General features: G+C 38.9%; 1 protein-coding gene across 2 annotated transcripts in view; it reads right to left on the bottom strand.

Annotated features, from left to right (window-relative positions):
• The window catches only part of LOC126467509 (AT-rich interactive domain-containing protein 4B-like), a 162,078-nt gene that overhangs the window by 12,300 nt on the left and 125,957 nt on the right, over positions 1 to 23,821 (bottom strand). For both annotated transcript variants that reach the window (XM_050096468.1, XM_050096467.1), the window contains one exon: positions 7,824 to 8,870. In XM_050096468.1, coding sequence (XP_049952425.1) covers positions 7,824 to 8,870 — 1,047 coding nt within the window. The remainder of the gene's footprint in view (positions 1 to 7,823; positions 8,871 to 23,821) is intronic.

The following is a 23,821-nucleotide window of genomic DNA, read 5'->3' as shown; positions in this document are numbered from 1 at the left end:
AGGACCGTTGTTATTCACAATATACATAAATGACCTTGTGGATGACATCGGAAGTTCACTGAGGCTTTTTGCAGATGATGCTGTGGTGTATCGAGAGGTTGTAACAATGGAAAATTGTACTGAAATGCAAGAGGATCTGCAGCGAATTCACGCATGGTGCAGGGAATGGCAATTGAATCAATGTAGACAAGTGTAACGTGCTGCAAATACAGAGAAAGACAGATCCCTCATCATTTAGCTACAAAATAGCAGGTCAGCAACTGGAAGCAGTTAATTCCATAACTTATCTGGGAGTACACATTAGGAGTGATTTAAAATGCAATGATCATATAAAGTTGATCGTTGGTAAAGCAGATGCCAGACAGATTCATTGGAAGAATCCTAAGGAAATGCAATCCGAAAACAAAGGAAGTAGGTTACAGTACGCTTGTTCGCACACTGCTTGAATACTGCTCATCAGTGTCGGATCCATACCAGATAGGGTTGATAGAAGAGATAGAGAAGATCCAACGGAGAGCAGCGCGCTTCATTACAGGATCATTTAGTAATCAAGAAAGCGTTATGGAGATGATAGATACACTCCAGTGGAAGACTCTGCAGCAGAGACGCTCAGTAGCTCGGTACGGGCTTTTGTTTAAAGTTTCGAGAACATACCTTCACCGAAGAGTCAAGCAGTATATTGCTCCCTCCTACGTATATCTCACGAAGAGACCATGAGAATAAAATCAGAGATATTAGAGCCCACACAGAAGCATACCGACAGTCCTCCTTTCCACGAACAATATGAGACTGGAATAGAAGGGAGAACCGATAGAGGTACTCAAGGTACCCTCCGCCACACACTGTCAGGTGGCTTGCGGAGTATGGATGTAGATGTAGACATCTGAAAACTGAGTTACCTACGAAAACGTAATACCACAACTGGAAGTAAACTTCCAGTACATTTATAACCAGCATGAACTGCCAGTACTAACTTACAAAAGTGACACATTAATGCTAAATGTGCAAAAAGTACAAAACCTGAGGATAGCCCAAGGTAGGGGCCTGAAAATTTAGCATCTATTTTTGTCAGTATTAGCATCTATTTTGAGAAAAAACAGCAACTGTTTTTCACAATCTTCGCATCCCTCTTTTTATGCACAAACTTCAACAGTTTTGCCAAAACGGTCTTTGCTTTTCTTCTTCTTCTTCTGCCTGTTTTTATACTTTCGTCAACTGACTGTTCCTTTTGAGATGCAACCTTGACTCCATGGCCTGGTCAAAATATATTGATTGTTTTTGTCTTCCAATTGCTCTACATGTGGCCACTATAATGTGGCTGTTAGACATGAGTATAAACAAATGAGAATTTTGACCATTAGAGGGGAGAGGAGCGATGCAGAGGAACAAACCCAGAATTGCTCTTGCAGGCAATGGGCCTACACCCATGTTCCTTGCTTGTGCGAAAGCAGAACTGATACATGGTCATACAGTTCACCAATACCGTCTGGTGTTGAGAGAGTCATACTACAAATTAGGAAAGAAAACAACAAGCTATGCATAACCCACAGCAAAATGGAGTGCACAAAGCATCTGGTAACAGATAACACACTATTGTTTGCCAAGGTTGGCAGTCATGAATGACAGTCTATGCCCAACTTCTACCAGTATCTTATGGAACCATAGTTCAGAAACATCCACTTCCTAATCTAAACCTGCAATGTTTTTCCGCACAACAGCAAACAAAGATACATGTTTCTTTCTTCTAAAATGCTAGGTCCCATAGCTGAGTCCCCTGTGGCCATAGGCTTATGCAGGATGTATCTTCTAGAACATTCAAAGGCCCATAGTTGATGCAGTGCCAGAACATATCTTATGACTATACTGACATGTCATGGCATTTATGCATAGTTGCAATCTTTATCTTGCAAATGTGTTCTTACAAACATTCTCTTTAAAAATCAAACTTCACCTGATTATGTGCAATAACAATAACTGAAAACTGCTAACTTTTTGGGTTCTGTATCTCAATAAGTAGAAATGGAATTCTTAGAGGATTGCTTTGTTGTCCGTCTGTCTGTCTGTCCATCCTACTGTCAAGAACCCTTTCTCTAAGAAATGGGTATAGGTATCAAGTTGAAATTTATGTCAGTCACACAATATGGCTTTAGATGCAAAAACTGTGGTCACTGTGTGTTTGTTTGTTTGTGTGTGTGTGTGTGTGTGTGTGTGTGTGTGTGTGTGTGTGTGAGAGAGAGAGAGAGAGAGAGAGAGAGAGAGAGAGAGAGAGAGAGGAGGGGGGGGGGGGAATAGGTGTGATATCTATTTCTGACAAAGCCCTTGTTGGCCGAAAGCTTACTCTGTAACAGTCTTTTTGTTGTGCCTATCTGCAACTCTCATCTCCACTATATTGTGAATAGAAACTGTCATTTTCCTAATATTGTTACATTTCATCCTGATTTTCATTGTTTGAAATTTATGTCAGATACTAATGTTTATGGTCCCTTGGCAGTGTAAAAAATTTAAGCCCCTAAGGCAATGACATCAAAAGATATGACTATTTATGTCATATTTTGATACTCGCAAACTCACCCACCAAAACTCACAGGGTTATTCCGGTTGAATTACAATCATAAAATTAGGCAAAAAGCAAGGTTTCATAGTACAAGTAAAGGGAAAAAAAATCCCAAATTTGTTAATTTGTAATTGTATCATACAAAAAATATTTCTTGCCATTTATTGTCTGGCTGTTAAAGACCCCCTTTTCACCAGGAATGGGTACATGTACCAAGATGAACTTTCTGTCAAATACTAGAATCTATGTTCCATAATCAAAAGATACAATCATATGTCATTCTGACACTCACAAACTCGCTCATCAAAACTTATAGATGAACTACGTATGTACATGTTGGGCCTGGTGATCTAGTGGTAAAACACGTGCCTGGAAATGGAGAAGTCATGATACTGAATCTGTTAGACTATGGGTTTTTCAGTCTTCATTTTAATCTGGCCTTCACCTCTGAATGACTTTCCTGATTTCATGTTAAAACAGTAGTTCCCCATTACCTTTATGCCAGCAGTTCACCACAACAACATATGTGCCTACACAACTTGGGTGAGCTGTACCTGTGATAAATGATTTATTTTTCTATTTAGTGTGGCTGTGTGATCTTAGTAGTACAAGGTAGTGTTTTGGTAATGCTGTGAGACTAAGCTAGTTCTTATTGGAAATCAGTGTTTAACATCCCCTCGACAATGCGGTCATCAGTGGCAGAGCACAAACTCAGATTAGGGAAGGACGGAGAAGGAAAGCGGTCAAGCCCTTTCAAAGGAAGCAGTAAGACAGGTAATAGTGATACTAAGATTTAATAGTGATACTAAGATTTTGTAATTGCAATACTTTGCAAAGGGAATTACATACAGAAGTGAACAATGTGATCTAGTATGAAATAAGGTTAATGAGCAATTTCTTATATTAATGAATTGAAACAAAGAAATAATTTACGGAGCAGGAGTTTAACAGTATTAATGAGCAAATCTCAGATACCCAGGCAAGGCTGAATGTATTACAGCAGACTAGGGATGCTAATGTGACTATTGGTTCCCGAACTACTTTTACTAGGTTGGAGAACTGAGTAAATGACATAGTCGAGCAGGAGGTACAAGAGCAAATTGACTTAACTGTCAGTAAACCTAATTATAAAGGAGATATGATAAAAAATTAAAGAGCAGGAACTAGAGAAAAAACTGAGAACTGAACGAAAGGCTAGTTAAAGATAGTAACAGATTATCAGGAGATTTCAACTAACAAATAGGACAAATTTGTCCGAACAGTTTCCTGAATTTAAACCAGATGGTGACATACATCCAATCTACTTTGTAAGTGTGTTCTTCACATCTTTACCAAAGAGGTGGAAAGATTCCAAGAAAATATATTTTGAACTTACTCAGTAGGTGACATGGCGGAATAAGGGAACCACTCATTCAAAAGAGTTAAATCTTGGGACAATTTCCAGGAAAAAATCAAAAGAAAGTATTGATCACCTGGTACACAGGATACTAGAATCGCTTGATCCCAAATAATATAACAGAACATGGTGTAGTTATAAAAAATATTCTGAGGGCATTTAACTAGATCTAAATATTTAGATAAGCCATTAGGGGACACAATTGGTAAAGATTTTTATTAGGAGACTACCTTACTATGTGAGGAAAGAAATATGATATCAGGACCACTATCAATAATCTAACCTTTATATAAGGCCTGGATACATTTAATAAAGAATGGGGGAATTACACACAGTCAAAAAATCCCAGCGAAAGCAGTGAAGATAATAGTTAGCCATCAAAATTTCAAAACAAAAGAAGAATGTAACTTCTGTCATGTAAATAAAAGGACCAATAATCAGAGAAACAACACGAGATATGACAAATCAAACAATACCACAAATACAAATGTCTGCTTGTGTCTGTGTATGTGCGGATGGATATGGGTGTGTGTGTGTGTGCGCGCGAGTGTATACCTGTCCTTTTTTCCCCCTAAGGTAAGTCTTTCCGCTCCCGGGATTGGAATGACTCCTTACTCTCCCCCTTAAAACCCACATCCTTTCATCTTTCCCTCTCCTTCCCTCTTTCCTGATGAAGCAACTGTTGGTTGCGAAAGCTTGAATTTTGTGTGTATGTTTGTGTTTGTTTGTGTGTCTATCGACCTGCCAGCACTTTCGTTTGGTGAGTCACATCATCTTTGTTTTTAGATATATTTTTCCCACGTGGAATGTTTCCCTCTATTATATCCATATCAATACCACAAATAATTTAGACAACCATATATCCTCTAACATTTTTTTTTTTTTTTTTTTTTTTTTTTTTTTTTCTGGATCAGGTGTCTTCAAATGGTTCTCACCCTATTCCAATGTCAGGAAACGAGAAACATCCTGATGTAAGGGCTAGGATCCAGGATGCAGCCATAGGCCCGTACACGGTGAGGCTAATTGCTTCCACCCACATCATACCGAAGCACACGTGGTTGTTGGAAGAAGGTAAAAATAAAATGTGAAGACCATATTAAACCAATGATAGTCGAGAATGCATTTGATAGTAATGTAGCTATTTATACAGATACTGCAGGTGAAGTTTTATTGATACACCAAGATTTGCTAGCAAAAATGTGACACAGGAATGCAAGGTCAATACTACTCTTAACTGGTATATACACAGTGGGGATTACCGGAAGCAAAGAAAAATTAATAAAGGAAGAAATGAATTCGCTGATAACAACTAATAATTTTAAATTAGTGGTTCCTAATATAAATCTGAACATACTACTATGGATAGACTGGTTACTTAAAATATTGTTAAGTATTGAAACTGATGAGCTGTACTGGACATGGGGAGATTCCGTGTATAGAGTAGAGAGTAATAAACAAACAATTAAGCCAAATTTATCAGCAGATAAGGTTTATTTACTAGCAACAGCTAAAGTAATGAATACTAATTGTAACCTGGAGAACTACGAGGAACTCTGAAAACAAATACAGGTAAAATCTTGGGAGTAAAATGTTCTAACAATTGAACAAACACAGGAATTGTATGATTTTTTATTACAATAATTACAGATGTTTCACCAGGTGTCAACCCATGAATGATCCATGATGATTATCCCTTTTAAAACAAAGATCAATGTGGATATGGGATGAGAGGACATCAGAAGTGTTTCAGAATACCAAGCAAGCTTTGATAGAAGCACCCATACTGGAACACCCAGTAATGCATTAACCATTCAAGTCTGCAACTGATGCATCGAAGTACGGGATAGCATGCGAATTACTTCAAGGTGAATAAGATCGACAAGTAGGAGAACACAATACAATCGCTTTTTAAAGCAAGAGTTTATTTAAAAATGAATTAAACTATACAGCAACAAAAGCATAAAACATTAAATATAGTTATTCGTTATTTAAAGAAAGTAACCTCACAACATCTTTTAACCGAGTGCCAAATAATGCAAGGTACTTGAGCACAGCACATCTCCAAGACAGTAGTGTCATTGTAGAAGGAGAACAAATGAAGTAGTAAAACTGTCATTCTATCTTACATTCTCAGTCATTTTGCATGTCAAAACGTAATCTTGTTGTCGAAGATCTTTGTATCCTAACAGTGGTGATATGACTATAATATATATATCTCTCAGAATAAGTAACTCAGTGCACAAAGAAGCTTAAATAAATTGGTGTTGAAAGAAAAAATATTGTCGGTCAATACATAAAAATTGAGCAGTATTCTAGCTTTCTTTAGCCTCTAGCACTGAAGACACTGCAGCAAATGAGTACTAGTCCACTAACAAGGAAAAAAGCATGGTTATCTGGATTGTACTAGATGATCAAATATTTATTTGAATCAGATGATGATGATGATGATGATGGTATCCACAGGAACTCTGTATCTTACTGAGTCAACTTAAGTCAGTCTTCCATCTTGTGTAGCAGTGGAACAAAGCTAGAATGAACAACAAGTTTTACTTGCTAGAATTAAAAATTTATAACTACACAAAACTTACATGTCACCCTCATTCACAGCTTAATAATCTTTGGACTGTGGGTTGTTCTAAAGTATGATGTAAACTGCTTGATGAAGATGTTGCTGACATTAATTTGCTTTCACTGGGGGGTACTCGTGGAGGTACAGTTTAGTTTTTTGCGCCATGTGCAGAACATAAATGTGCTCAGTTAATAGACTGAAAGAATCTATAAGCTACATGAATATTGGATATACTGTAAAAAATACACAAGAAACCCGGAGCACACACATTTAAATTTTGGAAATTCTAAAACTTGGCAAGTTTAATTAAATGTGTAGTTTAACAGGTACATATATCATTAGTGTAACTTTACCATATACATTATGGTGGTGGAGCAGTATGCCAGGTACACCCAGAGAGAAAGTGATGGACAAAATTGTGAAAGGCCTATGACAGCTAGTAGAGGAGTCAAACCTGATCCGTATAACTGAAGAGCTGTCACTAGAGACAGCCAGTAAGATCTGACAGACAGTAAGATCGGCACATTCTTTTCATAGTGGATAAAAGTTGGAAGATAAAGTACATTATCCTCCACAAGGATATAATTATTTGACTGTTGCTGCTTTGATATTCACAACTATTTTACTTTGAATTTTCTGAGCGAGAATTGTGTGACATTAGCATCATTCAACAAGGAATGAAATAAATTTAAAATAAGTGTTTTGCACTTAGAGAGGGTTTTACTAGTGGGCATAGCAACGAGAGTATTGGTAAACCTAATGCTGAGGTGAGGACATAACTGGCCATGCGAGTGATAGAGCGACAGAATACCATCACTCATCAGTAACATCATGTGTTAGGTCAAACATTTTCAGAATCACCAACATGGAACAAAGCTCTGAAATTTTCTTCACCAACACTAATGTACTTCTCAACACAGCAAGGGAGAATCCCAGAAATAGGGAGAGATGATTGCGAGGTTGCAGATGAGGTTAGAGGGAGTGGGGAACAATTTCTTACAGAAGAATTTTTGTTGTCTTCACTTAAAATTTCATTTTCGTTTGAATTAAAGGTATCACACTCCATTTAGGATAGTTGAAATTAAATCTGATACAATAGGCAACAGCTTGAATGATGTGCAATAAGTGTGTCTGAGCACAGGTTGTAGGGGGCATAAAAGGGTCTCCACTTATGTCTTGCACTTATTTGTAAGTGTTGTTGAAGGTTCATCAAATTTCTACAGTTAGCAAAGCAGCCATGTACCAACAACAAAATATATTCTTCTACTGGAATAACAGAAAGAAAGGGTAGGAAAGTGACTGACCTCCTCTGCAACTAATGGCGCAGCATTTTCTGGGAGTAAACATGTAGCAGGATCTGTGACAATACTGGAAGCCATCTGTTTATCTTGTTTGTGCACCAGGTCTGGTGCTTCTGACACTGGAGTAGTCACAGCATTGTCCGACATAGCCACAGGTGACGAAAAACTTGTATCCAACACTTCTTCTGTCCTCGCTTTTAAAAGAATAACATCTCTGGAATCACTATTACTTTCACCACAAACTACCACGTCTTGTTCTCTGGTCCTATTTTTTCGTAACTCTTCGTCTTCTGTTTCATCATTCTGGTGATGTAACTGTTGCTTTTGGTGTTTCTGTTGATCACTCTTTTCATTTTCATCACAATCATCCTCATCATCGCCATCTTCTTCCTCCTCCTCCTCTTCTTCTTCCTCCTCCTCCTCCTCCTCCTCCATTATTTCTTCCTCTTCAACCTCTCTTTCTGCCTCCTCTCCATCCTCATCTTTCCTTTCATTTTCTTCCCACCCACATTTTTGTTCGTGTTTATTATCTTGCTGTTTCTGTGGCGAATGCAATTGCTTCTGCTGGTCTTGCTGGTCAACCTGCTCGTCATTTCCTTCCTCCTTGCTTACTTCACTGTTCCCCTCCTCTCGTTCCTGTTGTTGTTGTTGTTGTTGCTGCTGCTCCTCCTGTTCATTTTCATTTTCTTCTTCTTCTTCTTCTTCTTCATCTTCTTCCTCCTCTTCTTGAGAGTGCTGCTGCTGTTGCTCTTGTTCCTCCTCCTCATCCTCCTCTTCTTCCTCCTGCACTTGCTGTTGCACTAGTTCATCTTCATCTTCCAGCTCTCCCTCCTTTTGTGATAACAATATGATATCATCCTGCAATATCTTGGCATCATCTGATTTCACCAATGCTTGCTGTTCAGCATAAGCAGCTTTATTACTGCAGTGGTCAAAGGAAGGAACTTCACTGCAGTCTTCACACTCAGCAAGATCTGTGTCAAGTCGACGCCTTTTGGGACTCTCTGGCATTACTGCAGTGTCCAGAAGATCTGCTTCACCAACTTCAATCTGTTTCCAAACAGAAAGAAAAAAATTACAGGAAGAAGTCACTCAACACTTAAGTTTGAAATCTAAAAATTGTGCATCACAATCACTATATTTACCAATACAAGAAAAAACAATCTAGTACAATGGGATACACATTACGAACACAATATATCCATCAAAAGAGACACAGTTTGAGCTTTTGATGTAGACACCCCTTCCTGGGGATGACACGACCCCTTCTGCAGGAATCAAAATGGCTTCAACAAACTGTGTTCATGTGAAAGTCAGCTTCCTCTGTCTATCCACATGATCTTGACTGGAATACATAGGAGTAACTAAGTTGTTGACGTGTTTTTTGACTTTCACACAGTATCTGATACAGCTCCAGACTATTACCTACTGAATACAATATGAGTTAATGGAATACTGGGCCAGCTTTGAGACTGAATTGAACAGTTCCTAGCAAATAGAAGTTAACACATCATTCTCAAAATTGAGAAATGTGAAAATAGTTGATGCTGTTGTACAGAAGGTTATGTTCACAAATTTTTCATAGCACACAACAATCCTCTAAACAAGCAGCTTCTGCCAAACAACTAATTATTAATAATTCCATTAACAAATGCAGGAAGATTTACACAAGCTTTACACTAGGTGCTCGGACTGCTGGCTGGCCCTTTAAAAAGCAACATGTGTACTGTAATGTATTTAAATGGACAGGAGTAAGTAGAGTGTTTTAATGAACAAGACCCATTCAAAATCTAAATGTAAGAATAGTGATACAAGACTGGTATACATGGGAAGGACCAGAAGGAAATTGATTCAATGACAAAGATTGAAACATACAAAATCCTTGTTTTACTGATTTTCTATTATTGTTCCTTAGAGTGGGACCTATATTAGGTAGGATTGAAGATAAAGAGAAGAGTCAAACATGATAAGTTAAACAAGGGCTGCATGTTTTGTCAGAGGTTTGTTTATTCAATACAATGGCATCTTGGAAATGCTAAATGAACAACAATGAGAGACAATACAAAAGTGTGCAGCAGTAATACCTGCAGCTGTATTTATTACTTATATTTATTTACAGCCAGTTGAAGTGACACAGTTCCCAGCACTCGCGCTAAGTCAGCTTGTATACACATGCCACACGACGACGACACCTTCCCATACACCACAGCATCCTCAACAGATGAACATAAATTGCTGCTCAACCTGTCCATCAGATAATATATGTATATACAGAACAAGAGTGGTCCTATCACACTTCCCTGGGGCATTCCTGATAACAGCCTCATCTCTGATGAACATTCGCCACCAAGGGCAAGATACCGGGTTCTATTACGTAAAAAGTCTTCAAGCAACTTGCATATCTGGGAACCTAAATTGTACACTTGGACTTCTATCAACAGTTTGCAGTGGTGCACCATGCCAAACACTTTTCCAGTAATTTAGAAATATAGCATCTGCCTGTTACCCTTCATCCATGGCTTATAGGCTATCACGTGAGATAAGGGCAAGCCGAGTTTTGCACGAGCAGTGCTTTCTAAAACTGTGCTGATTTGTGGACAGAAGCTTTTCTGTCTCAAGGAAATTTATTATACTCAAACTCTGAATGTGTTCAAGAATTCTGCAGCAAACCCATGTTACGGATATTGGTCTGCAATTATACAGGTCCATTCTTTAAATATAGAGGATAACCCATGTTTTTTCCAGCTGCTTTGGACTTTGCGCTTTGTGAAAGATTCACAATAAATCCAAGTAGGAGGAAAATGTCACAGAGTATTCTCTGTAAAACCAAATTTGTATTCCATCTGATCCTGGTAACTTACTTGTTTTCAGCTCTTTCAGTTACTTCTCTAGACCACAGATGCTTATTTCTATGCCCTCCATGTGACAGTGTGTACAACAGTCAAAGGATGGATTGTATGATTCTTTTGTGTGAATGATTTCTTAAAAGCGAAATTTCAGTTTTCCTTCTGCTGTCTTCTATATCCATCCCAGACTGCTCGACAAATGACTGGGTAGAAGCCTTCCCTTAGTGATTTTATGTATGAGCATAATTTTCTTGTGTTCTCGGCAAGATCTTTCGCTACAATATAATGGTGGAAGTAGTTGTATGCTTCGCAAATTGATCTTTTTACAGATGCATGAATTTCTACTAACTTTTGCCTGACAACATTTGCGTGATCTCTTTTGAACCACACCAATCTGTTTCCTCAGCATTTTCCAGGTTTTATTATTACACCACAGAGGGTCCTATCTGTCCTTCACTCTCGAGTGGGTGCACCTATGTATAAAGTGCACCAACCATAAATAAATTTTGTTTTGCACCATTCCACTGTTGTTTCACAATTACAAGCCCATACCTATTCCTTGATCATTGCTTCCGTTAACACAGTGATAAACTATGTTGTCATGCTGCCAAGTGAGTGGTAGAAATATAAAATAATTGAAGAAAAAATTTACAAATGACCTAGATTACGAGCTAGCAGCACAACTGCACAATAAGGCAGTTGTCTATGAGGTAATTAGTAATCGAGTAAGCCAATGCCTAGGATCTGATGCAACTGCACTGCTTAATTTTTCGAGCTGGTCATTACTGTGGCCTGTCCACGGCAATAGAATGATATAATGAAAGTTTATTTCATTATTATTTACTTTAGCAGTGCTTTAGCTCAGATTATGTAAGTTTATTTTATTGTTGTTTAATTAAACTAATATTAACACTTTGAGGACTGAGCGCGAGTGTGGACGCTCAACCGGCAGGTACTGAGTGATTTCGCAGTTTTTCTGAATTTTCTACAGCAGATTCTATACCACAGAAAATAGATTGCTCTTTTGCATTTAAAAACCATGTCCATTCCCTTCTGAGTACTGTAAAGAAATAAACATTTACGTTAGTGACAAGGGTTGTATATTAATTTGAGAGTATGCTGTTTTCACAGTGGAGGGAGGGGGGGGAATTATGTTTCACGACCTCTAAGGGACAGAGGATTGAAGTCGTTAGTTTTAAATGAATAACTGTTGAAATATGAACTTTTATTTTATTAATAATCACACAGTTACATTGGCTTTTGTATGAAATATTTCGAAACATTTTGGAAAACAAAGCCCTACGTCACAGGTTTCACAATAATATCGCGTGTCTTTCCTTGAAACTTTACCATATCTGGCCTTGCTTGTTTCTACACATACTTTGGACCTTCTCTGGCGCCACTTAGACAATTTTGTGGGTGGAATTAATTTTGGAAAATGTCTTCCGCTTAGTCTGTTGATGGGTGAACTATTCTGAGAAGTGCACGAGTCTAAGAGGCCACACCTTTGTGAACCAAGTTCTCTGCTAATTCTGTAATGTATTCAACCAGATGTTTGCTTGTATTTCGCGATGTTTTGTACAAAATGTATGAATTTACAGTCATGAGCATGAAAATGCGAAAGAAAACTTTTTTCCACCACTTTATTTGTTTTCGTTCAAAAGGATAGTACGCCATTAGCTGTTTGCTATGATCCACACCAGATTTTTTTACTATTGTAGTCCAAAACACAGTCTGGCTTCATTTTTTCCACCATTCCAAATTTAGTTTTTATACTGACATTTGTTGCTGTCATTTTATGCTTTGTTGTCAAAAGAAAAACGTCTCTGTTGCCCTTCCATTTTACAAACAGTAAGTGATCTCATCTGCGAAACGGGTACATTTTTTTTTCAATTTCTGGCCGACAAGATCCCTTGATAGTCCTTTACTATTTTTCTGCACAGTACCAACTGCCTTAGCTTGTTGTTGTTGTTGTGGTCTTCAGTCCTGAGACTGGTTTGATGCAGCTCTCCATGCTACTCTATCCTGTGCAAGCTTTTTCATCTCCCAATACCTACTGCAACCTACATCCTTCTGAATCTGCTTAGTGTATTCATCTCTTGGTCTCCCTCTACGATTTTTACCCTCCACGCTGCCCTCCAATACTAAATTGGTGATCCCTTGATGCCTCAGAACATGTCCTACCAACCGATCCCTTCTTCTAGTCAAGTTGTGCCACAAACTTCTCTTCTCCCCAATCCTAATCAATACTTCCTCATTAGTTATGTGATCTACCCATCTAATCTTCAGCATTCTTCTGTAGCACCACATTTCGAAAGCTTCTATTCTCTTCTTGTCCAAACTATTTATCGTCCATGTTTCACTTCCATACATGGCTACACTCCATACGAATACTTTCAGAAATGACTTCCTGACACTTAAATCAATACTGGATGTTAACAAATTTCTCTTCTTCAGAAACGCTTTCCTTGCCATTGCCAGCCTACATTTTATATCTTCTCTACTTCGACCATCATCAGTTATTTTGCTCCCCAAATAGCAAAACTCCTTTACTACTTTAAGTGCCTCATTTCCTAATCTAATTCCCTCAGCATCACCTGACTTAATTAGACTACATTCCATTATCCTTGTTTTGCTTTTGTTGATGTTCATCTTATATCCTCCTTTCAAGACACTGTCCATTCCATTCAACTGCTCTTCCAAGTCCTTTGCTGTCTCTGACAGAATTACAATGTCATCGGCGAACCTCAAAGTTTTTATTTCTTCTCCATGAATTTTAATACCTACTCCGAATTTTTCTTTTGTTTCCTTTACTGCTTGCTCAATATACAGATTGAACAACATCGGGGAGAGGCTACAACCCTGTCTTACTCCCTTCCCAACCACTGCTTCCCTTTCATGTCCCTCGACTCTTATAACTGCCATCTGGTTTCTGTACAAATTGTAAATAGCCTTTCGCTCCCTGTATTTTACCCCTGCCACCTTTAGAATTTGAAAGAGAGTATTCCAGTCAACATTGTCAAAAGCTTTCTCTAAGTCTACAAATGCTAGAAACGTAGGTTTGCCTTTCCTTAATCTTTCTTCTAAGATAAGTCGTAAGGTCAGTATTGCCTCACGTGTTCCAGTGTTTCTACGGAATCCAAACTGATCTTCCCCGAGGTTGGCTTCTACTAGTTTTTCCATTCGTCTGTAAAGAATTCGTGTTAGTATTTTGCAGCTGTGACTTATTAAGCTGATAGTTCGGTAATTTTCACATCTGTCAACACCTGCTTTCTTTGGGATTGGAATTATTATATTCTTCTTGAAGTCTGAGGGTATTTCACCTGTTTCATACATCTTGCTCACCAGATGGTAGAGTTTTGTCAGGACTGGCTCTCCCACGGCCGTCAGTAGTTCCAATGGAATATTGTCTACTCCGGGGGCCTTGTTTCGACTCAGGTCTTTCAGTGCTCTGTCAAACTCTTCACGCAGTATCATATCTCCCATTTCATCTTCATCTACATCCTCTTCCATTTCCATAATATTGTCCTCAAGTACATTGCCCTTGTATAGACCCTCTATATACTCCTTCCACCTTTCTGCTTTCCCTTCTTTGCTTAGAACTGGGTTTCCATCTGAGCTCTTGATATTCATACAAGTCGTTCTCTTATCTCCAAAGGTCTCTTTAATTTTCCTGTAGGCGGTATCTATCTTACCCCTAGTGAGATAGGCCTCTACATCCTTACATTTGTCATCTAGCCATCCCTGCTTAGCCATTTTGCACTTCCTGTCGATCTCATTTTTGAGACGTTTGTATTCCTTTTTGCCTGTTTCACTTACTGCATTTTTATATTTTCTCCTTTCATCAATTAAATTCAATATTTCTTCTGTTACCCAAGGATTTCTACTAGCCCTCGTCTTTTTACCTACTTGATCCTCTGCTGCCTTCACTACTTCATCCTTCAAAGCTACCCATTCTTCTTCTACTGTATTTATTTCCCCCATTCCTGTCAATTGCTCCCTTATGCTCTCCCTGAATCTTTGTACAACCTCTGGTTCTTTTAGTTTATCCAGGTCCCATCTCCTTAAATTCCCACCTTTTTGCAGTTTCTTCAGTTTTAATTTACAGGTCATAACCAATAGATTGTGGTCAGAGTCCACATCTGCCCCTGGAAATGTCTTACAATTTAAAACCTGGTTCCTAAATCTCTGTCTTACCATTATATAATCTATCTGATACCTTTTAGTATCTCCAGGGTTCTTCCATGTATACAACCTTCTTTCATGATTCTTAAACCAAGTGTTAGTTATGACTATGTTGTGCTCTGTGCAAAATTCTACCAGGCGGCTTCCTCTTTCATTTCTGTCCCCCAATCCATATTCACCTACTATGTTTCCTTCTCTCCCTTTTCCTACACTCGAATTCCAGTCACCCATGACTATTAAATTTTCGTCTCCCTTCACAATCTGAATAATTTCTTTTATTTCATCATACATTTCTTCAATTTCTTCGTCATCTGCAGAGCTAGTTGGCATATAAACTTGTACTACTCACTAATGTCAATATCTGCAATTTCTTCATCTAATTCTGAACCACTGTTGTTCAATAAAAACTATTTCTTCATCTCACAAGGCCATGACGAAAATAAAACGCAAAGCTATCAGCCAACAACAATCTAAAGTTTCGAACTGCCGCGAGCATGTTGTTAAGTTGAGCGTGAGCGCGGCAAAACAAATGATTCAAAATATACTCCTGTACCACCTCCAACAGTGACATATGCTGCCATCTATAATTTTTTCTTGGTACTAGGATAACCAGAAAGTACTTTTAAACCTACAGAATATGAAAGTCATGCGCTGGGAGTCGTTAACATCGCTGATAATCGGCCGACGTAGGAGCTACGTCGATCGTCTTTTTGGGGTAATGTCGGACCGACATAGGAGCTACGTCGCTCATCTCGAAAGTGTTAAATAGTGATTTTGCCAATACATGTTTACCTTGGTAACGAAGACCACTATTATTTACATGTGTACAAAGTACACCGTGTACCTGCTCATTTTTTGAAAAACAGTGCGCCTGCTTGAGGGTTAATCCACTTGAAACTTCCTGGCGGATCAAAACTGTGTGCAGGGCCAAGACTTGAACTCAGGACCTCTGCCTTGTGTGGGCATTTGCTCTATTGACTTAGCTACCTAAACACACCTAACAACCCATCCTCACAGCTTTCCTTCACCCAGTACCTCGTTCTCCTACCTCGCTTGCCAAAGTAAAGTTGTGAGGACAGGAGGTTCCGAGTTGAGTCTTGGTCCAGCACACAATTTTAATCTGCCAGGAAGTTTCATTTCAGCGCACTCCGCTGCAGAGTGCAAATTTCGTTCAGTTTAATCCTTTACTTGGATCATATGTCTCCAGAGTCTGATTCACAATCAATTTGAACTTTGCCTATAATTCCTCTACGTCTGTCACATTGGGACTAAATTATGTCCATTCTCCATTATCTAAGTGGGTTGCTAAAAAACTGTATCATCCTTTTCTCGTGTAAATAGTCTCCTGGCCTTCTTGAGGGATTTATTAATTTTAGTAACCATCGTCGCTGTGATGGGACCATGATCACTAATCCCGGTCTCTATACTGACATTATCGAAAAGGTCAGGCCTGTTTACAGCTATAACATCTAAATTATTTCCAATGTGTGGGTTATCTAGCAAATTGTTAAAGGCATTTACAGAAAACATTCACGACTACTTCACGAGATTGTGTATCTACACCACCTGCAGTGAATACATAACCTTCCCATTTTATCCTTGGTAGATTAAAATTGCCTCTAGATACTGTATGATTTGGGTATTCCCACATTACTGAGCTTCTGTTATGGTGGAATCATGTGGCCAGTAAAACCATCCCATAATTAAAAATTATTCCATTCTGTCTTGATGTGATGGTATAGCAACCTTCTATTGCTACTACTTTAGAAACTGTCATAGATTGCACAATTCTTAAGTTAATAAAGAATATTGCGTGACTTATGACTGTTCCTTAAATAGCTTCGATAATTAACTTGAATTTACCTAGGCCTAATACTTGTGTTCAGATAACTTCACAGTCATATTCAAATTTGACCTTGATAGACATATTACTGTTGACAGCAATGAACACTCCCCCTCCTATATTTCTAATCTGTCTTTTTGATACGTGTTCCTGTCCTCACTTAATATTATGAAGCTTTTTACTTCGGGTTTCAGCCAGCTCTCTGTTCTGAGAATAATTTGAGTGCAACAATTTTCCTGGAGGGCATTATGTTGAACACTTCAACAATTTACTGTTATAATTTTGACGGTCAAAGCGTGTCTACTTCATGTACGATCTGATTTCACTCGTGAGTCAGCCAGATGTCTCCACTACTTCAGCCATCTGCCTGTAGGAACTGAAGATGTCCTCAGTAACCAAACAACAGGCATCATTGATACTGACATGAGTAGGAAGTTCCAGACTATTGCACCCTGCACCCATGACAGCTGCAGGCAGGGCCTCCTGCACATCTCTGGTGAAGCCCCGGCAGGTCCACCGAGTGCACAATGGAATTTTTTCTGGCCCTGGACGATGTTTCGCAAAGGGCTCCACAATGTGCCTAACACTGGAGCTCCCGATAATCATTTAACTGCTCCCCCTGCATGCCTGTGCAGACCCTGCTGAACGAGCAGACACCTGTCCACTCACAGAGTAAATGGGCAAGACCAGATGATCAGCCTCAACACTAACACCCTGTCTCAAGTGACATGACCGTGTAACAATCCACCACTAACCCTGCAGTGAGTGTGGATCCCCACATTGTATATGCTGGAATGGGCTTTGACAGCAGAGCCTGTACGTGAAACAAGGGACACCTGAAGTGTTCCCTGCAACAAGCCAGATTCCCCACTGCTGCCACACCACAAAGTAGCAGAATTAAACTATGAAAACAAACAGAAAAAGCTAAATGTGTGTCTCACTGGTCCCCTGATGCTTCACCAACAGAGACCGTCAGCTGACTGAGCTATGGTCAACAGTTATTGGCCATTCAAACAAACTGCACTATAGACTGCACGAATGTACACTTTACCATTATTAAAACACAACACTATACCTCTCAAATACAAAAAAAAAAACACAATGAATTTAAGAACTAAACTTTGCAAGCACACAAAAACTAATAAAGAATTAAAAAATTAAACAATGAACAGAAATAGGAAAGCTAAGTATTGCACCAAGTCAGACTTGTTAGTGAATTCAATTTTCCAATGATTTCCTCTATTACCATAGTCAGGAGTTCTCTTCTAATAATAGGCCACAGGGCACTTTCATATTTAGTTGGCTGATTTATCTCGTGGAGAAATCATCATCAAGTCACAGAACTTTCATATGCTACAAGAGGTTATGTTGATGTCTACAAAGGAGGTAAATTAGCAGTGATGCTGATTTGGTTAGAGGGTAGGTAACACTGCTTGTTTCTTTGTAGTGTTCCAACATTGTGTGTCCATTTCCATACATCACTAAAGAACTTAGTGACTGTTTTGGTGAAGGTAGTACCTGTATATCTTGATCTCAACGGCTTCTTTGGCAACAGAAACCCAGTAGCTAGACACATGGGGAAATAGTTTTGTTTTATTAAACATGATGATCCACTTTTTTATATTACTGTGTTTAGCAACAGTACATTTGTTGAAACAGAGATATTTAATGTAGTTTTCTGTGTGCCATTCTAAAACCTTGTGTACTGACTGAGCACCACATTCCCAAGAATTTTATATATAGGCCATTTTCCTTCTGTCCCCATCTCATTGGTGTACTTCATATTAGTGTGCGTGCTATTGACATGATCAATCTACAGTTGAAGAGCTTTAATCCCACGTGACCAGATCATACAGTGTTGTTGACATAACAAAATAAGGGAGATGAAGTAAAGGTACTTTAATTTGAAGTGTGTTCTTCAAAATGTTTCATAATGAAATTACACGCTGCCAGAGACAATACATGGCTATTCTGTCAGTCATTTCAAAAATTTTACCATGATAAAAAAATTTTTGGTCATCAGTGTATGCAGAAACAGTCTGATAATCTCATACAGGCAGCGGTTTGCCATGTCAAATGTCACAGTTGATTTCCTCACCACCAGAGAATCGTGGAACTAGCAACATGCTACGCCGTGAGGCTGGTACCATCACCATGATGGGAGTGGGGACAAGAACGTGGCTTATCGCCTCGCACCAGTTTGGGGTGATGGCTGAGGTGTTTGCAACAGCGGGCTGGGACTGAAGCTGTTGGAGCTAGTCACTTGGTGGAGTAACCTGAAGAACAGGGTTCTGGTTGGAGCAACTCCCCTGGGCCTCAATAAACTGGTGCATGGGACAGTTACTGGATGAAACAATAGTCAGCATACGCGGAGCTTCTGTGTGGAGGACGACCTTGTGGATTGTACTTCCTGGGCGGATGCGTAACAATTCTAGTGGAGGTGAACAAACAGCTTTGACAAGTCATAAGGAGCACTACCCGCGTGCTTTCACAACTAACGGTGGCATCAAATAGTTCAAATGGCTCTGAGCACTATGGGACTTAACATCTGTGGTCATCAGTCACCTAGAACTTAGAACTACTTAAACCTAACTAACCTAAGGACAACACACACATCCATGCCCAAGGCAGGATTCGAACCTGCGACCGTAGCAGTCGCGCGGTTCCGGACTGAGCGCCTGAACCGCTAGACCACCGCGGCCGGCTAACGGTGGCATCCTGATAGTATTGTGATTGAGGTGATACACTGTATTATGCACAAACCGTACACCAAGTGAAAATTCCCTGCATGAAAGTCAGTGGGTGTTGTGTTATTAGCTGTTTGTTGTTTATGGCATGCAGGGCATGCAACAATGTTTGCTGTCACGCAGAGTAGGTATCATTGTGTCACTATATGCTGTAGGCATGATTTTGTGTATATATCAGAAATTGGTTGTTTAGGCCTACCACTGTGAACGTAAATCAACTGGTTGCTACAGTGGTTTTAAGAGTTTATTGTGTTACTCATTTTTGTGACTGAGCCTATGGCTCACTTTCATTGCATTAAGGTTTTGTTATTATTTTTATGTCAATATTTATTGAGTAAGAAGTTATTCAGACATAAGTGTGGGTAGTTTGGCATTGTTGTGGGTAGCTGGCAATTCAATAGTCTGGTGACAGTAGGTGTAGTTAGAGGTTACTTTTACGCAAAGCTAAGTATTCTCGGACATAATAAGTTTTACAGTTTTTTTCTGGTTATGATGAATGCCAGACATTGTAAATTGTTATGATGGCATAAGACTGAATTTGTTCTGTACTTGTGTTTGTTCCATTATTTTTAACTGTGTTTTTTCCATTTTGGATCTACTTAAAGCTCTTTCAGGCTACAGAAAGATACATTTTGTTCTACTGTAAGTGGTTTACCATTTTGTTAACTGAAATTTGTATTCTTAATAACATAAACTGAGCTCCACATCTGCACAACCCCCCAGCTTGAACCAGACACCATCTAAACCCCACAAAACATTTTGTTAGCAGAGTGTAGTTTGCACTGTGCCTGTGAGGGCGCACTCTGATAGCATTAAATTACAGATAATGGACTGTGTTTTGCTTTCTTGTGTGATGTTTCAGCCATGGCGGTGAGGGATGTGCCGGACATGGCCTGGCTTAGAGAGAATGGGCTCTTGTATGACGTGGCAATGGAAGGGGAGGTGAGGAGTTCGGGGCAATATGGTGGTGGAGCTGTCCCAGTAGCTTTGGCAGGTCATGCATATGCTGGTGCAGTTAACAGCGCAAAGACTTGTGTAGAACTGTCACTGTTGTTAGTTTGGCTCTCTCGTAATTTGCAATTCTTGCAAAGTGAATCACATTCATGGGACCAGGTGCAATGGTTACAAGCAAGAGCAATGCATTATAAGAATACAATTAATAATCTGTTAGGAATTGTTGGGGAAGAAAATAGATGAGTGTTAAATGGGTGTATGAGAAGCTGACCACGTTAGAAGTAATAATTGCTGAATTATTATTAGTATATTCAGTGCAAGGAAGCCAAACCGTCTTGAATAAAGTGGTGGAAGATGATATGTAATGTTATTGTTTCACTGTCAGTAGAGACTAGTTTATTTAACTGTTTGGCACAGTGAATTTATTTGTGAGGATGTATTGCATTTTCAAAATGAGGTAATCTCCTATCAGTCTGAACTGTGTTGTTCCACCTGGCGAAGTACAGTAGTCGGGACAAGTTTGTCAGGGTTCAGTCTGGTGTACTTCTATTGATGCAGCACATGTTGTTGTACAGTCAAGTCTAGACAGTGAAAACAAGAGCAATGACTAAGATTTTAGTATGTGTTATGTATATAACTACCTCCTTGACACGTTTCATTATGTTTTAAATGTGCCTAACTGTGAATGAATCTAATTTCAAGTTGCTTGACATGATAATGTCATGTGTCTCTATCATTGCCTGGAATACTCTGGCCATGTGGGATTGTGACTCTTTTTTCTATTTCCAGACCTGATGTATGTTGTTTGTATGCTGGCTGGGGAGGAGGCCCGACTTCAGGAGTGAGGGCAGGATTGTACTGTATCGAACGGGACAGTTGACAGTCGATTTTCTCAACAGCGGGGATTATTTCCAAGTGAAATGTCATGCTCATGCTGCTGGAGTGCACATGGTGTAGGCACGTGATGGTCACGAGTGCCACCACTGTCGCGCTGGGGACAGCTTCACATGGAGGGAGACAGCTAGCTGGAGTGACTGGAACTAGCAACATCTTCTGAGGGTGGCACAATTACCACAGTGAGAGTTGGGACAAGTTTGCAGTGCGTCACTTGGTGCTGGTTTGGCATGGCGGCCGTTGTGTTTTTAACAGCAGGCTGGGCATGATGCTGACAAGAGCTAGTCAGATGCTGGAGTGACACGAAGAACACATTTCTGGACAGAGGCAATTCCACCAAGTGCCTCAAGAAGCTAGTTTGCAGGACAGTTACCAGAAGAGACAACATTCAGCACAGGTACGACTGCCATGCGGACAAAAGCCTAGTAGAGCGATTGCTGTTTTTCCGGGGCAGATGCACAGCAATTCCAGTGGAGGTGAAGGAAAATCTTTGGCAAGTCATAAGGAACGCTACCTGAGTGCTTTCACAATTATGGTGACATCCTGGTGGCATTATGATTGAGGCAGTACAAAGTGTTACAAGTTAACTGTGCATAGAGTGTAGCTACTTGTTTACAACTTCCCACATGGAAGTCAGCAGGTTCTGTGTAACTAGTTGTTTGTTTATGCAGGGTAGGCGGCTATGTATGCCGAGAGGCAAAATAGGCATGATCGTGTAGTTATGAGCTGAGGGAGTGATTTACTGTATTAATCCTTTGAATGCCAAGGCAACAATCTATTGTTACACTCTATCAATGCAATTACTGGCATAGTGTCAATTCATTGGTACTCTGTTTACTTTCCCTTAGCTTATAAAATTTGACACTAGATGTTGCTGGTGTTCTAAAGTGTTGATTTATGTGTACACTGATAGTTATCGTTTTCCGGGTGTTGTTGCAGTGAAATGTCAACAATTGGTAATTCTGCTGTTCTGTTGTTTGTTTGTTAACATCGTGTTTCGTAATACTTGTTTACATTTTGTTATTCCATTGGAAGGTTTCGTTTTTGTGCAGTATCGTTACTTAATATTGTTTTGTGCTATTTTTCTTTGAGTTGAGGTTTCCAGTTTGTTTATTTCATTCACTTTTCTGATTTTTTTTTTTTAATGTGTCCAAGAATGAAATTTGCGAGTTATTGGAAAATACTAGTGATACAGAGTATTTCTGAGAACGTATCAGCAGTTCAAAAAGTGAAAATGATTTTCTTGCTGGTATATTGATTAAAAGAGAAGGCAGAATGGAAAATTGAAGTGATTGCACACAAAACACTACAGTTGCTACCTCATCTGCTTCACAATGTGCCTGGGCCCAAACATATGCCACCAGTGGTATCTTCTACAATTGAATATTTCAATTTATTTTTCACTGCACCATTACTTCAGTTAACTGTCACCTAAATGAATTTCTCAGCTAAGCAATTTATAACTGAAAACATGCTGCTGCTTTGTCCAGTCCATGTACAAAATTGATAAATGTCACAATAGCTGAAGTACGAGGTTTCATTGCATTCTTACTGAATATTTTACTTAACAATAGACCTACATCATTTTCGTTCTGGAGCACAATACGATCTAAGGCATATCCATGGTTTGGTAAAATGTGTTCTGTTCTAAAACACAAGTGTCAGGTGGTACAGAACTGCATACATTGAGCAGACTAATGTAGTGTCCAATTATTATAATAATTATCTCTGTACATAATGGTAAAAAATTTATTTTCTTATATCATTTTCCTAAAAAATTGTATAAATTTTATGGACAATAGTTAGCATTCCTTAAATCGAGTGTAGTGTTAATTATATGGAAACTCAATCAAATTTATATTATTTTTTAAGATAATTTTTGTTTTGACACTTATAAACCATTTAAAGTGAAGAAGTGTGACAAATCTGTGTATACTGCAATAAACTAAATACTTTCCTGGGTAAGTGGTAATTTTTTCACATTTTTAAATTGATTGCAGCTTGATATATGGAAATTTAAACAATACTGGATGACAATATAAAAAATAATCACTTTTTAGCATCCACTGCTTAAAACGGATTACTGGAAAAGCGTTAAGCACAAAATTTATTGTTTATCACTGCAAATGTAAATCAATTTGTTACTCCAGTAATTTTTACAGTTCACTGTGTTATTGAGTTTATGTGAATGGCAATGGCTCACTGTAGTTGCATTAGAATTCTTCTGTTATTGCTCTTATGCGAATGAGTTGTAAATGTTATTGTGTAAGAAATTATTCAATCATAAATGTGAGTAGTTTGGCAGTGGTGTGGGTAACTGATGTTTGTCGTCGTCTTGTGGCAGTTGCAATAGTAGATCAAGATGTAGTTAGAGGTTATCTTTACTGACCCTAGGTAAGGTTAAGTATTCTTTGTCATTGTAAATTTTTGTTGTTATTTATGGTTATGGCTAAATGCAAAACACCGTAAACTGTTATGTTGTGTCCTGTCATCCATTATAGGACAAGATTGAATTTGTTCTGTATTTGAATG

Source organism: Schistocerca serialis, chromosome 1 (assembly GCF_023864345.2).
Source record: "Schistocerca serialis cubense isolate TAMUIC-IGC-003099 chromosome 1, iqSchSeri2.2, whole genome shotgun sequence".
Classification (NCBI taxonomy): domain Eukaryota; kingdom Metazoa; phylum Arthropoda; class Insecta; order Orthoptera; family Acrididae; genus Schistocerca; species Schistocerca serialis.
The sequence above is the reverse complement of the archived record's forward strand: the minus strand, read 5'-3'. Positions and strand labels throughout refer to the sequence as shown.